This window comes from Zingiber officinale, chromosome 6B, assembly GCF_018446385.1.
Source record: "Zingiber officinale cultivar Zhangliang chromosome 6B, Zo_v1.1, whole genome shotgun sequence".
In the NCBI taxonomy this organism is placed as follows: Eukaryota; Viridiplantae; Streptophyta; class Magnoliopsida; order Zingiberales; family Zingiberaceae; genus Zingiber; species Zingiber officinale.
This window is the reverse complement of record NC_055996.1, coordinates 108,461,626-108,476,642: the sequence shown is the minus strand read 5'-3', so window position 1 is coordinate 108,476,642 and position 15,017 is coordinate 108,461,626. Positions and strand designations below refer to the sequence as shown.

Genomic DNA, 15,017 nt, shown 5'->3' with positions numbered 1-15,017 from the left:
ATCATCGCTAAAAAAGATATTTTTTAAGTTAATTCAAAATTAATTAAGGAGTAGTTGCTAATTAATATTACTTTATAATAATAATAATAATTATTGTTATTAATATTTTTTTCTAAAGCGTCGATATTAGTTATGTCACTATGCGTGTGAAACTCATCCACCAGCGACCCAATTGAGACAGTTGACCCACCCCATCCATCCTGTTTCCTAGAGCTGATCCTTCCGTTCCATCTTTTATACTGTTTCCGCATAACTACTTAAGCCGACTCTAAAATTGCGATCAAGATGTTAGAATTTGCCTCGTCTTTTTGGAGAAATTATTATTTTTTTTAATTTTCAATATTTTTGGATCATAAGCCTTCTTAATAGTAAACGAAGCCAAATTATAAGCAAAATCTACGTGTTTATGAGGTGGCAATTAAAGTTTAGGTAGCCATGAGTCAAAGATTGAAAGAGTAAACACATGTAAATATCTATTGGCTAAGTCAAATCAGGTTAATGGCATGTTTAATGCGAAATTTCAACAAAAGGTTCAACATTTTAAACAAAAATAGTTAAAATTTATTATTTTATAAAATAATTTCAAAATATTTGACCAAGTCAATGTTTCATGTAGTGTGAGATAGGTCTGGTGCATTTTAAAAAAAAACAATATTATTTATACTAAATTTAATATTACAGGCACTTTTTTTTTTACTTTTGGATAGATTTTAATTAGTCTCCATTGGATATCTTTGCAGACAAAATTATTATTAATTTTATTTTCCTAAAAAAAATACAAAGTTTCTCTTGATGATTCAAAATGTCAGAAACATACTAAATATACATGCTATTAATGTACATGAAACAAACATTAAACTAAAAGTTATTTATCAAATATTGAATTGGATTCTTTCTAAATTTTTGCTTCAGACCTATACTTCTACTTGCAAAACTTTAGTAAATAAATAAAAGAGTTTTTTTTCTTTCCCCATTTGTTTTTTTTTTCTTATTTACCATTATGACAGGCAGTGGAACTTTAGTAAACTTGTTTGGATGTATTCACTTAAGCTAATAGATTATACCAAGCTAAATGGATTAAAATAAAAAAAATCCAGTTTATTGATTTAGTTTAGCCTGTAATTTAGATAATTAATATTTGGTTTATATCTGAATTTATTATTTATGTAAAGAGTTAAAGTTGAACCAAATGGAGTCATTAAGGTTAGCTACATTAGTATGGTTTTGTGTTGTTATTATTTCGATTTGCTTATTGAATAGTATGCAAATTTGTTAATGATCTACAAACTGAATAGCAGTAATGCAGTAACATGTCCCTGGGTTATGGTACAGTGATAGGGTATTAAGATTATCACTTAGACATCCGTAATTTGAATCCTAGTTATGATAAATTTGTAGAAATTTTTCTTCAAAATGGGACACGCAACTAAAGGATACTGAGTTCCTGGACAATCCGCTGCGAGCGTTTTCCGATTTACCCTGATAATCGGTGGAAAACTTTCATGGGGTCGGACCGATCACCCCAGGATCGACGTTACCCAACATAATTAATCATTTTTTTAAAAAAAAATTATGGCGGTATCTATTTAAATAAAATCTTGTAATCTAACAAAGGCGAAAATGTATTTAATTTATAAAAAAGTATATCCTACATTAAGCATCAGTAGTCGTTGTAGTATAGTGGTGAGTATTCCCGCCTGTCACGCGGGTGACCCGGGTTCGATCCCCGGCAACGGCGTTATAGCTATTTTGCCCTTTTTAGCTATGACAGAAGAAAGTATTTAAATATATAATATTTTATAGCTTAAATTCTGCATATATGGTCGTTGTAGTATAGTGGTGAGTATTCCCGCCTGTCACGCGGGTGACCGGGGTTCGATCCCCGGCAACGGCGTGATAACTATTTTGCCCTTTTTAGCTATGAGAGAAGAAAGTATTTTAATATATAGTATTTTATAGCTTAAATTCAGCACCTCTTGTCGTTGTAGTATAGTGGTGAGTATTCCCGCCTGTCACGCGGGTGACCCGGGTTCGATCCCCGGCAACGGCGTGATAATTATTTTGTCCTTTTTAGCTATGAGAGAAGACAGTCTATTTAATTTATATATGTTTATAGGATAGGGTTATTATGGTCGTTGTAGTATAGTGGTGAGTATTCTCGCCTGTCACGCGGGAGACCCGAATTCGATCCTCGGTAACGGCGTTATATTTTGCCCCTACTATGAAGGAAAAAAATGGATTTAATTTATAATAGTGTATCTTAATCCCAACATCTATCCTGGTAGTAGTGAAGTGGTGAGTATTCCTCCCCGTCACTCGTGTGTGACGCGGATTTGATCCCCGCAACGGCGTTTATCATTTTGTCCTTTTTCTCTAAAGAGGGAAGAGAATGATTTGGATAAATAATTTCCAATTAAAATTTCAAATGCCGCTTAATTTTGCCCTTTTTCCCTAAAGAGGGAAGAAAGAGATTTGCCACTTGTTTCCTATGAACCATTTCTTTGGACGCACCGCGCACGCGTTTATTGTTTAATTTGGACGAGATCAATAATATCCATTGTTCTAGTTTGTTTTCCCAGGTTTATCATTAATAATTTTATGATCCGAACGGAGTCTATGCCCAAAATGTCTCTATTCGTTAGTCCCTTCTGAGATTTAGGATAGCGAGTGACTATCCTAATTTAGAGAAAAAGATGACCAAATTCCGAAACAATTTTTTATTTATATAAATTTACTTAATTCTTCTTTTTCTTTTCTGCAGTAAAATGATGTTAACCACCTCTCTAGCTTTTATTGCTTAATGAGGCAACGGGTTATGTGTCCTTAAAGTCACATGTCATAAAAAGAAAACCATTAAATTTTCAAAATTTAGATTAATTGTCTCTGATTTAAAATAACATAATAATGGAATGGAGCAAATGCAGCGCTCCATGTCAAAAATACATCAAAATTATAATGAATGTGGATATACTGCAATGCTTATTATGCCATAAATAAATTGTGATGTCATCCTTAATATAAAACTGGAATAATATAAAATTTATTATATTTTTTTAAAAAATATTTTTGTATATTGAGTAACAACATCAACTAAATTAACTACACATGAGTTTAGTAATTGAGATGAGTTTAACAAGAAGCTCAGATATTATGTAGAGAAGTATAATAACAAAATTTAACACTCACCTTTTCTTTCTTGGCTGAAGTGTGACATAATTTCTAAAAAGGATTCTATAACTTTAGGATGAAGGCAAAGAAGAACCTGTGTGTGAATCAATCATTTCATCTTCAGGTACTCATGCATCGATCTGAAGGCCTGTTTAAGTTTACAACTTGGCACCACTGGAATGAGTCGACACAATCATGAATTCGGAATAGGCCTGAGTTCACATAAACATATGTTCCAAATTCATGAACTCATAAAGGTAATGGTCAGGTCTGAGGGCACATGAGCATACTTAAGTTTTATTTTCTAAATATCCGTCGTCTACTTGACTTAGCACTAGCTTAAACAACCTTGATGATGCTGAATGGAGCTTATTCCTCTCTAAGCTTAAATGTGATTCACAGAATCCTTGCATCTTTGTTGCCTTATCTTGTTGCCACTCAAGAGTTTTCCTGCTTATCTCGGTTCAACAATTCAAGTCAATGATCTGAATCCACCGACTCTTATCCAAGTATAAGTAGGGAGTTATTAAGGCAACCATGGTACATATTTCACTTAATCTAGATTTAATGAGTTAATGAACCAGTTTATCTCCAAAGTTATCTAACATCTGGTTGGATATTATGCTTAAAAGTCATAAATGATTAGTGACAGCTTACAAGTAAATGTAAGTTGTCAATCCTAATTATGCAGTCCAGATAACTTTTGTTGGGTAATCAAGAACTCAACCAATGGATCCATGCCAAAATGTAATACAGAGAAAAATTTTAATAGATATCAAGCACTGAATGATAATTTCAGAGAGAGTGCTCTTTGAAAATTAGAAAAAGTTCTTCCAAAGATGTAGAATGACATTACAGATGAAAAACAATTAACCTAAACAGTCAACAGGAAAACCAATTAGTATGAAACTGTAAATCAAATCTTACCATAAAATTCTAATATAATGAATCATCAAAAGTTTTACCATATAGGAAAAGTAAGTATTGTAGCACAAGTTTGCCTACAAGACAAGAAGGAAACTCTACTACATAGAGATCATACAGCTTAATTCTTGCCGGAGAGACCTGACTGTTCGTTTTCATCTCCAGAGTCAACCTTAACTGGTACACTTGCTTGCTTAGGAAGTGCAGATCCATGCGGAATTGGTCCTTTGCCAGTAACTGATTGTTGATACAGAATCCCCCCCACAAGTGTTAAAAGCAAGCAAACTAAACCAAGTGGGCTTGCATGCTTATCCCATATCAATACATTGATTGCAACAGTAAGAAACTTGTTGACAACACCTGTAACTGTAAATGCAGTGGCAGATATTGCTTTCCTTGCCGCAAACCCAAAGAAACTGATCAACAATCCAAAAACACAAGATAAAGCTACTGCCACAAAAGCAACAGAATCAAACCAATTCTTTGAATGTGATCCATAGGCAGTAAAAACATCTGTGTATTCTCCAGTAATAATCCAAAAGATCGGTGCCATCATTAAGGACAGAAGATTGTTGTAGAAGACAAAACCCCATGTATTCAATCCTAGGTTTGTGACCATGTGCTTGATGTAAACCATCTCAGTTGTGATAGTTACCAAATAAGCAAGGGCCCAAGAGTATGCAGTGAGATTGAATGCTGAATCAGTCATGACATAGCCAACTGCACCAGCGAGAATAACCACAAGAGAGAAGAAAGTGAACTTTGAAGGGCACGGCTGTTTTCTGAAGGTGGTATCAGCAATGGCAACAAGGAGGGGAGTCAGGGACCGGAACACAATGAAAGTATCGACATTCGCATGCCTTAGGAGATTAGTATTGGTGAAAATGGCTAGGTAAAAGACAGTTGCTGCAGGTAAAAACTTCTTGGCTGTCTCGAAGTTAAATGAATCATGGTGGAGAAAACCCAGCTTCCCAAGAACCCAAACACCAAGAGCCGAGGTCAAGTACTGCAATGCCGTCAACAGGCCAGGATAATTGAACATTGTAATGGCAAACTTATTGATGACAGCGAGCAAACTAGAACAGAGAGCATAGCCTACAACAAGGCTACTCGTAGCATAATATTGTTTGGAGTCAAGTTTGGTGAGGTCCATGATTATGTTCTCCGCTTCTGCAAGCACCAAAGCCAATCTTGTTTCAGGTTTAATATTTCTACCTACTGGAGCCATTCAGCACTATAAGGAAACAAAAAGCTGAAATCTTTTTCATTTTAGGCACAAGTTAGATCCAAAGCAAAAAATCAGAAATATAAAACAAAGGTTTTAGCATCTTAGACTAAGATCCAGATAAGAAAACCGTAATAAATCAACATTTATCTTGCCTCCTTCTCTCCAGAAGAAGAGATCAACTTCCGCAAGGTATGATTCCAGGGAGTTTTGATATCTACGTCTTCGTCGCAGCCACAAAATTTGGGGGAAATGCTGGTCAACAAGTGAGAAAACATACCATAAAGATACGATCAAAGATCATGACCGAGAGAAAAGTGATTTGATACAGCGAATCGCAAACCTAATCGTAAAAGAGCCGCAGAGGAAGAAGATGCAGATTATTCCAAACCTCGAACTCCAAGTCTTAATCTGCGCGATAAGGAAGTACGAGAAGGAAACTGTATTTATCGTTTCGGGAATTTTACATTTTAGACCCTAACGTAATTCCAAGGGTATCCCCACATGCGGTGTCTAGAACAAATCAATTAATATTATTTTCATCGATTTTAGTTAATTTTGAAATTATATTTTATATGTTTCGTGGATCAGGGTTGGTTGCCTCACGGTTGACATAGTATAGTTTATTTATATTGATAATTACTTCAATAATATAAATATTAGAGTCAATTTTTAATGAAGGTAAAATGTCTGATCTTCCCATTTATCATCACGCTAGGACAAATGCCCCCAGAAAGTATGAAACCGTCTAATAGTTTTACCTTTTATTTCAAAAGTGGCTCGGGATCCAAACTTCCTGGTAAACAATGGCAATCTTGAAAGGGTGTTTTCCTGAAATAATTATAAATTTTATGGCAATTTGGACAATCTCTAGGCAGGAATACTTGCAAAACGCCCCTTGTTTCCCTTAGGGCGAATCGTCCTTCCCCTCTTCTCGACCTCGACCTCGACCTCGACCTCGACCGAACCCTTCAAGAAATCTCCTCGGAAGGGATTGCTACGATGACGAGTTCCTGGTTCCGCGCACTGACGCATATCTCGCCCTACACCTTCGCCTCCATCGGCATCGCCATCTCCATCGGCGTTTCCGTCCTCGGTGCTGCCTGGTTCGACGAACGAATTCCTTTTATTTTTCCTGTTAATTTTTCATTTTTTTTTTAGTTTTTACTTGATCTATCTAATAAATTTTCTTTTGTTGACTCTTGATTCCTCCAGGGGGATTTATATTACCGGGAGCAGCTTGATCGGCGCAGCGATCAAGGCCCCCAGAATTACATCGAAAAATCTTATCAGGTGCGTGTTAATTTTGTGTTCTTACTTCGTTTATGATCTATATTTACTATTTCTATTTTGCAATAAAAGGTCCTTAGGCACGTTTTTCATCACTGTATGTATATGTTGGAAATATAGGTTTCCATTTTCTTTAATTCTCCTAGAGGTTCAATAGCATAATAAGATGCCGTTTTCACTGAATGTAGATCTGCGTACGTATTGTGGTCAACTCGTTGCTGTTTTTACATGTTCTTATAATACTTGATTATTTTTATTTTGCCCTTCCATAGGCAAATCCTCCTGTCAAAGTTGTGTTTGAATGGGATCTTCTTGACTTTGAAAGAATTTCTTATCTATTTACTGCAATTATTTATGGCACAATATTTGCTCACCTTCATTTTATTACGTCGTTCATTTACTTGGGCTCGTAGATTTGGCATCTAAACAGTCCAAGCAGTGTAGTTTTTGTAACTGGAAAAATGTGGAATTGTAATAAGATTTCTAGGAAGATTGCAACTGACCTGGCAAGATATGGGTGCTCATATATAGCTAGGTTTTGTTGGTCTAATCGCTAGGATATGCCCTCTTAGAGGAATGTTGATAATCATGTATTAGAACGTTAAGAAATTGGTGGAACTTTTTGGTTTTAACCACTAGATAATGCCAAATCACATTAGATGTGAGACTAACCTTGTTCGAGGTGGGAGCAACAAGGTTAAAGTCATCCATCCCAACAATGTCGTTATGTGGATTCAAACTCTACACATTCGTAGAAAGCCACTTAAAATTCAAACTCACAAGTTGGAACTCTGTGTAAGCTAGTGGCACCTAAAACCTAATCCAAAAATTTTCTCCGCAAACTGCAATGCTTTCTGGAACCAACTTAGAGATTTTTGACAAAAACATGTACCAATGCTACCTATAGAATTGATTTTATTAGAAGTGGAGTAGTTGTAGAAAATGATTGTGTTTAGTTATTATGGTATGATCAATTATCTTTTTCTTTTGGGGCCCCTTTTTTTGGCATAGGAATCTGAATTCTAATTTTATGAAATTCCAAGTTTTAAATACATAGAAAACACTTGTTCCCCCAAAAAAAAGGTAGTGCCATTAAAGAGGGAAGCACAGGGGTGGAAAATTTTGATCCTTTTGTACCCCATATGATCTCATTCACATGAACTTGAATGTGCAAAAATGTAAAATAAAAGTTTGTATGCTCATATCAAATGGAAGTAGAATCCAATCACAAGAGAGGGTGAATCGTGAGCTAAATAAAATCTAGGAATGTTTCTGGGAGAATAAAAATCAAGATGAGACATTGATACTAATAAGTATGACAACAGATCTACAAGTTATGAGTTCCATAATTATACAAGTGATGCTTGCTAGAAATCTAGTAGCAATTCACAAACATAATAATATGAGTGCACTTACGTATCAGAATTTACAACATGCAGCTATTATAACATTTATATCTTAAATTGAAATGAAAAACAAAGCAAGAAAATTGAATGCTTAAATAATGACAATGCTGATTCAGTTGCACAGGGGTTTGATTACTTGGATGGAAGATACAAGGGAAAGGATCACAAAATTACATACAAGACTCATCGGCTGTATGATCTTCTCTATCCTCTCCCTCATAAGTTTCATCCAATTAATCAGGCTATAAGATTCAATCCTCTACCTAGACACATACCTAAGGATTTCCACACACAAAAGTTCAATTGATCATATAAGTAGTTTAAATTTGGCAACTATGGCTTTTCAGTTTTTTAAGCGTTTGTAAATGAATAATCACCTATTTCTTGTCTGGCATTCCTCTTACCCCACTAGGTAATGGGGCTACATGAATCTATCTCATAACTCAACTCTATAAAAGGCTTAATCACTAATAATATTTCTGTTATATCTTCCTTTATTTTGATATTTTCACACTTTTAACACTTAAATTCTATCTTAGCACTGATGTAAAAGAACTTACACAATTTGATTTGACACCTATAAATAAAAAGCAAGATTATGTGTAACTTTGGCTAGCGTACTCTATTTTGACTTTTTCTGCATATCTTTACATACTAATCCTTTTGCCACCAGTTAAGAGTATGCTAGTTAACTTCTCGGAAACAATACTTATCATTGTTATTTTCCAATCCTAGCATTTATGATGCCTAAAGTGATTATACGTTGTCTTCAGTGTTATCTTCTGCGAAGCTGTCGCTATATATGGTGTCATTGTTGCCATCATTTTGCAAACCAAACTGGAAAGTGTTCCTACATCAAAAATATATGATCCTGAATCTCTTCGAGCTGGATATGCTATATTTGCCTCTGGGATTATTGTGGGTTTCGCTAATCTCATGTGCGGGTATGTTCTTCCACATCCATCTGTCTTACAATTTAAGTTCAAGTGGATCACAGCTTGTTGACAGATTCACCATCTTTGCACAGCCTCTGCGTAGGAATTATTGGGAGCAGCTGTGCTTTATCTGATGCTCAGAACTCCACGCTTTTCGTAAAGATTCTGGTGATTGAAATATTTGGAAGCGCGCTCGGTTTATTTGGTGTGATCGTTGGTATAATCATGTCGGCCCAAGCGACATGGCCGGCTAAGACAGCATGAGCTATTACTTCTCCATTGAGCTTGTGGTTGTATCACCTGGAATCATAATAATCACCAAATCAACTGTTATTGTAGTTGCTGCCAAGTTTAATTCGAGATTCTGCATTTTGTGCAGTGGCATCTCGACTCTGAGGTTTTCTTTTTCCTCTTATCTTTGAAGCCAAATAATTATGTTCATGGCTGACTCGACAACTGGTTGACTTTACCACCGGTGTGTAAGAATCTACCGTAAGAACTATTCATGAACTCAAAAAATCTACGAATTTCTTGTAAATTATTCTATCTGCTGTGCATTTTGGAGCAGCCTCGTTGAAATGATAGATGAGTTATTTCCGTATCACTATGTAATAGCACCGTATGGAAACAATGGTCATCATTGGTATTTATCCAAAAATACTTTTATATTTTTATCTATGAAAAATATTTTAGTTCTATATTTTGGCCCATTTAAACAAAGAAATAAATAAATTAGAGGATAAATAAATTAGAGGATGCACTGAAAGTAAAAGTAAATGCGAAGGGCCTTTTATATATATAAAAAAATTGTAAAATTTTTAAAAGACGCTATTTGGTAAACTGCATAAAAAGACCTTGAAATTACAGTTACAACCCTTCGATTACTTGGATAAAGTAGTTATAGCTAGGGCTGTAAATAAAACAAGTCGAGCTTTGAGATGTTCAAGCTTGTTTGAAAAGATAACTGAACTGAGCCGAGTTCAAAATGAACCAAGCTTTTGAAATGAATGTTCAAGTTTGACTTGATTTATTTTTTATGAGTTTGAGCTTGTTTGAAGCTTGGCTTGAGCTTGGTTCATTTAGATGTTATCAAACTCTCAATTCAAGCTTGGCTTGAGCTTGGTTCGAGCTTGGCTTGAGCTTTGTTCGTTAGATGTTATCAAGCTTTCAATTTAAGGTTGTTTGATTATTTGAAACTTTTAATTATTTGATTGGTTATTAAGATTGATAATTTAAATTTATTTATTTATTTATTTATTTTATTATTTATTTAGCATATTGAAAAGAGTTTTATTAATAAATATGGTTCGTGAACATTGTTCACGAATGTTATTCACGAACGTTGTTCACGAACGTTAACAATCTGATCACATATGTGTTCAAGTTTGTTTGTTTAGCTTAACGAGTTGTTCAAACTTGTTTGTTTAATTAATCTTATGTATAGTGAACGAACATAAACAAGCTCTTATCAAGTCGAACATCAAACTTGTTCATGAACGTTTGGTGCATTTACAGTTCTAGTTCTAGCGATGACAAAGGCGAATATGCGGGGGCGCAAAAGCGAATATGCTCACCCCACAGACAAAGTAAAGGCGAATAAACTAGCTCCCCGCAGTTCCAATGGACAAACAGTAGAGGAGAGAAATGATGTGCGCAGCTTTCTCCGATCATCTCCTACGTCAGGTGACTCAGGTCCCAGCCGGCCTCCGGCTTCCACCCGCCTCTGGACGAAAATGCACCAGATCTGTTCCTTTCCTCTTTCGACGACCTCTCTCGGGGAGAAGATGCGCTGCGGCTAGCGGCTCGGTGGAACCGGCCACCGCTGGCGCCGACGCAAATGCGCTGGTGAAATTCCTCTACGACGACCTCCCCCACATCTTCGACGAGCAAGGGATCGACCGGACCATGTACGACGACCGCGTCGTGTTCCGTGATCCCATCACGAAGTACGACACCATCGACGGGTACCTGTTCAACATCCGCCTCCTCAAGCTCCTCTACCACCCTAATTTGTATCTCCACTTCGTAAGGCAGGTAATTCTAGCACGAAATTTTTAATTTTTCTTCTTCTTCTTTTGGATTCTAAATTTATTTCTAATTTGAATTCCCATCATTCTCATAGACGGGACCCTACGAAATCACTACACGATGGACTGTGGCGATGAAGTTTATTCTTCTTCCATGGAAACCAGAACTTGTCTATACAGGAATATCCATCATGGGCGTCAACCCTCTAACTCAAAAGTTTCGCAGCCATGTGGTCAGCTTCTTTCTGCTCGATCAATTTCCATATTCAAGACTTTTGAGTTCTTGGTCTTTCTGTTGATTGGAAAGTGTTTGTCTTTTTAATTCCAGGATCTTTGGGACTCGATCGAAAACAATGAGTATTTCTCTTTTGAAGGTTTAGTGGACTTTCTGAAACAGGTATATCTTCATTTATAATCACTACAAAAAAAAGTGTTTTAGTAACCAACAAAAATTGTCACTGAAAATTTTGGTTATATGTTCTGTCTGGTTAAGCCCAGTGGTTAAAAGATTTATTGATAGAATTATTTTTTTCGTCTGATTAGTCACCATTTGTGATATGCCAAATTGTTAATGTAGATGCATTACAATTATCTAACACTCAACCAAAGATTGTCATTCTGTGTAGCTGCGAATTTACAAAACTCCAGACTTGGACACTCCTGAATACTTGGTACTGAAGAGAACTGCAAATTATGAGGTAGTGTTCTATTGTTGTTGGTACAATTCATTCAGTCTTTATTCTACTTTAGCATCAATGTGCTAATCTTTATCTTTTCTGACAGATAAGGAAGTATGAACCCTTTGTGGTGGTCGAAACTAAAGGAGACAAGCTATCTGGCTCATCTGGCTTTAATGATGTAGCTGGGTTAGTGTGAAACCTTTAATTCAGCTAGAATTAACAGTTTGTTGATTTTTTGCTAATTCTATGTATCCTTAATATGTGATCCGTAGGTACATCTTTGGCAAGAATTCGTCAGCTGAAAAGATCCCTATGACCACCCCTGTGTTTACTCAGGCTATTGATGACAAATTATCAAAAGTTTCAATTCAGATTGTTTTGCCGATGGACAAAGATTTGGACAGGTAAGTTTGGTAATGCCACTTCAGTACATCACCATTTATGACTAGTTTATATATGTTGTCCATCGATAAGTAGTTATCAGAGTGGAGTAGAAGAAGATTTTAGTTTTTGAATATTAAGAAGTCTGAATGTTCTCATAAGATCAATAGTACTGTTGGTTCATCCGTTGCCTTCATAGCTTGATGTGACTTGAATAAAGTTCTTAGCTTATAGGAAACTTCATTTGTTCAGGTTACCATTTCCTACTGCTGAAGCTGTTAACTTGAAAAAGGTGGAAGGTGGGATTGCTGCAGGGACAAAGTTTAGCGGAAAACCAACTGAGGAGATTGTGCTTGCTAAAGAGAAAGAACTACGGTCTGCATTACTTAAAGACGGTCTGAGTGCTCGAAGTGGGTGTTTGCTTGCTCGTTATAATGATCCTGGTAGCACATACAGCTTTGTTATGGTATGTATGGTTTCTCTTTCTATGCTCAATGTCCTATTTAAAGCTCCTAATGAGTATGATCTTTTTATTCTATTTTTTGGGATGGAAGAGGAATGAGGTGCTGCTATGGCTAAATGAGTTTTCACTGGAATAGAAGTTGAGATTGCTGCAGAGAGACTTCCAATGGTTATGGTCTCTTCACTGATATGAACCGGAAGTCCTCTTTTTCAAGTCCATTTTCGTGTGCAAAGTTTTAGTTAATTATTTGCTCGTCGTCATTTGATCAAGAACTTGTTTTTGAAATGATATTTGGAAGCCTTGAGGGATTCCTTAAACTGTATATGCATATAGTTGCAGATTTGTTTCATGACATTAGGTTTGTTTTTGTTTTTTGTTGTGTCCTGTTTATTAGGAAAAAAATTAGGAAGAGGAAACAGAAGAGAAAGTTAGAAATGAAAAAAAAATCTGAAAATTTTCTTTGTAAACAAAATTACTTTTGTTTTTCTGTTTATGTTTGAAATATGCTATCTTGTTTATTCAGAAGGAAATTGGCAGGAGGAGAAGAAGGAAATTGGCAGGAGGAGAAGAGAAAGTGTTCTTCAATCCGACTGTGGTCTGGATAGGGATAAGCAATTAGTTTAAACTGAACCATCACCGAACATTTTAAAAGAATCAAATCATATGCAAAATTTGGTTCTAGTTTGATTTGATTTGTTTTAATTTTATTTTAATTCGAATTGATAGTTTGATTTGATTTGATTTAATTTAATTGTATTTTAATTTAAATTAATAGTTTGATTTGATTTGATTTGATTTGATTTGATTTAATTTTATTTTAATTCGATTCAATTCATAATATCAATTTAATTAAATTTTTATTTTTAAAATTGAAATCGAACGGATTAAATTGATAATTTTAGAAAAAGTAATTGAATTTTTAATTAACTGAATTAAATTTTAGTGATTTATATTAATTTAGTTTAACTGATAAGTTTAATGATTTTGATTAATTTAGTTTAACTGAAGTTTTATTTATCCGAGTAGAAATGAAAAAGAATAAAATTATATTCAAAATTAATCAATTAATTAATTTAAAATAAAAAACAATTATTTATTTAAGAAAAAAATGTTGTTTTGGTATTTTAGATATAACTGCAATATTAGAATAATCTGAAATATGCTATGTGTTAATTAAATCAATAATTGAATGAGCTAATTAAAAAGTTTAAAGCAAACTTAATAAAACTTTTATGATATAATAGTTTTTTTTTCAATAATAATCCATGATTTATTTAAGAAAAAAATGTATAAATATCAAAATAAATTTTACCTAACAAAGAAAATATTTTCAATTTTTGTAAACATGAATTCAGATCATTATGGTATAGGATAAAATGACTAATGAAAGGACGAATATGCAATTAAGTGAGTCGGTTTGCTGATTATTAATATGCCGAGTGTTTATAAGTAAATATATCAACATTTATATCTAGATGAATGCCAACAAATAAATATTAAAATATTAGTGATAGACTAATATTAATACTAATTTCACATTTCTGTACGTAGTAATTAGTGACTTATATTATGTCTAAATCCTTCTAATTATATATATATATATATATATATATATATATATATATATATATATATATATATATACAGAACAGATCCGCTGCGGACCTGTTCGTGCGGAATGCTGCGGACCTGCCCTCGTGGCAGGTCCGCGTCAATCTTATAAGTTTTTATTAATTTTTTTATATCAGCTCCCAACCCTAATTTCCGCAGCGGACTTCTGCTTCGTCTCTCGCCGACGGCTCCTTCCTCCTAAACAGAGTCGAGTCCACCTTCCTCCTTCGCACCCGCCGTCTCTCGCCGCAGAGGAAGCTACGAGTCCTCCGCACGAAGCTCTACTTTCGCACTTGTTGAAGAGGAAGCTAGGGTTTTCCCACGTCGCGACGCACTTGTTGAAGAGGAAGCTATGAGTCCTCCGCTTCATCCTTCGTCGCGACACACCCGTCGAAGAGGAAGCTAGGGTTTTCCCACGTCGTCGCCGTCTTTTAAGCAAGACTGGTAACACGATCCTGCATTCTCATTTCTTCTTTCACCATTCCTAATTTCTTAAACTACTTAATACATTTTGTATAGACTTGATTAACTTCTGATTAAACCTCATTTCTTCTTTCACTTTTCTTAATTTCCAGCATTCTCATTTCTTCGTTCACTTCAAAAATTTAATTACCTATGATATCTAATTTTGAAAACATGGGAATAAAGGTGACAATTGTCTGTATCGGGCACCTTTATTGTAAGTTAATTTTATTGTAGGAGTTGATTGATAGGGTTCTAATGTGTAACACTTGCAACTTGGAAAAAAAACAGAGGATGTATTAGGCAAAACACTGATTGGGGTACTAGAATTATTGAGAAATGGCTTAAACAACAGTGATTTATTATTATTGCTACTGCAATATTCCTGTGTGACACATGTGTCCATGGTTGTATTTACATGATCTTAAAAAGTCAAGCAATAATC

General features: G+C 34.9%; 3 protein-coding genes and 2 non-coding genes across 5 annotated transcripts; 4 read left to right on the top strand and 1 right to left on the bottom strand.

Annotated features, from left to right (window-relative positions):
- The first annotated feature begins 1,666 nt into the window (after positions 1 to 1,666).
- Positions 1,667 to 1,738, top strand: TRNAD-GUC. The gene has a single exon. It is a non-coding gene; the product is annotated as a tRNA-Asp (tRNA).
- A 240-nt stretch (positions 1,739 to 1,978) lies between these two features.
- Positions 1,979 to 2,050, top strand: TRNAD-GUC. The gene has a single exon. It is a non-coding gene; the product is annotated as a tRNA-Asp (tRNA).
- A 2,030-nt stretch (positions 2,051 to 4,080) lies between these two features.
- LOC121988817 (GDP-fucose transporter 1-like) lies at positions 4,081 to 5,746 on the bottom strand. The gene is made up of 3 exons (XM_042542493.1): positions 5,661 to 5,746; positions 5,473 to 5,572; positions 4,081 to 5,262 (listed from the first exon to the last, which is right to left on the bottom strand). The coding sequence occupies exon 3, from the start codon at positions 5,243 to 5,245 to the stop codon at positions 4,214 to 4,216; it is 1,032 nt and encodes a 343-aa protein (XP_042398427.1). The 5' UTR covers positions 5,246 to 5,262; positions 5,473 to 5,572; positions 5,661 to 5,746; the 3' UTR covers positions 4,081 to 4,213.
- Positions 5,747 to 6,199: 453 nt separating this feature from the next.
- LOC121988816 (V-type proton ATPase subunit c''2-like) lies at positions 6,200 to 9,486 on the top strand. Its single transcript, XM_042542492.1, has 4 exons — positions 6,200 to 6,423; positions 6,533 to 6,610; positions 8,787 to 8,957; positions 9,041 to 9,486. The coding sequence occupies exons 1-4, from the start codon at positions 6,320 to 6,322 to the stop codon at positions 9,210 to 9,212; spliced, it is 525 nt and encodes a 174-aa protein (XP_042398426.1). The 5' UTR covers positions 6,200 to 6,319; the 3' UTR covers positions 9,213 to 9,486.
- A 1,055-nt stretch (positions 9,487 to 10,541) lies between these two features.
- LOC121988815 lies at positions 10,542 to 12,889 on the top strand. Its single transcript, XM_042542491.1, has 8 exons — positions 10,542 to 10,982; positions 11,071 to 11,208; positions 11,304 to 11,372; positions 11,602 to 11,673; positions 11,759 to 11,841; positions 11,928 to 12,059; positions 12,289 to 12,502; positions 12,591 to 12,889. Exons 1-8 carry the CDS (start codon positions 10,593 to 10,595, stop codon positions 12,633 to 12,635), a joined length of 1,143 nt encoding a protein of 380 aa, XP_042398425.1. The 5' UTR covers positions 10,542 to 10,592; the 3' UTR covers positions 12,636 to 12,889.
- The last annotated feature ends 2,128 nt before the right edge of the window (positions 12,890 to 15,017 follow it).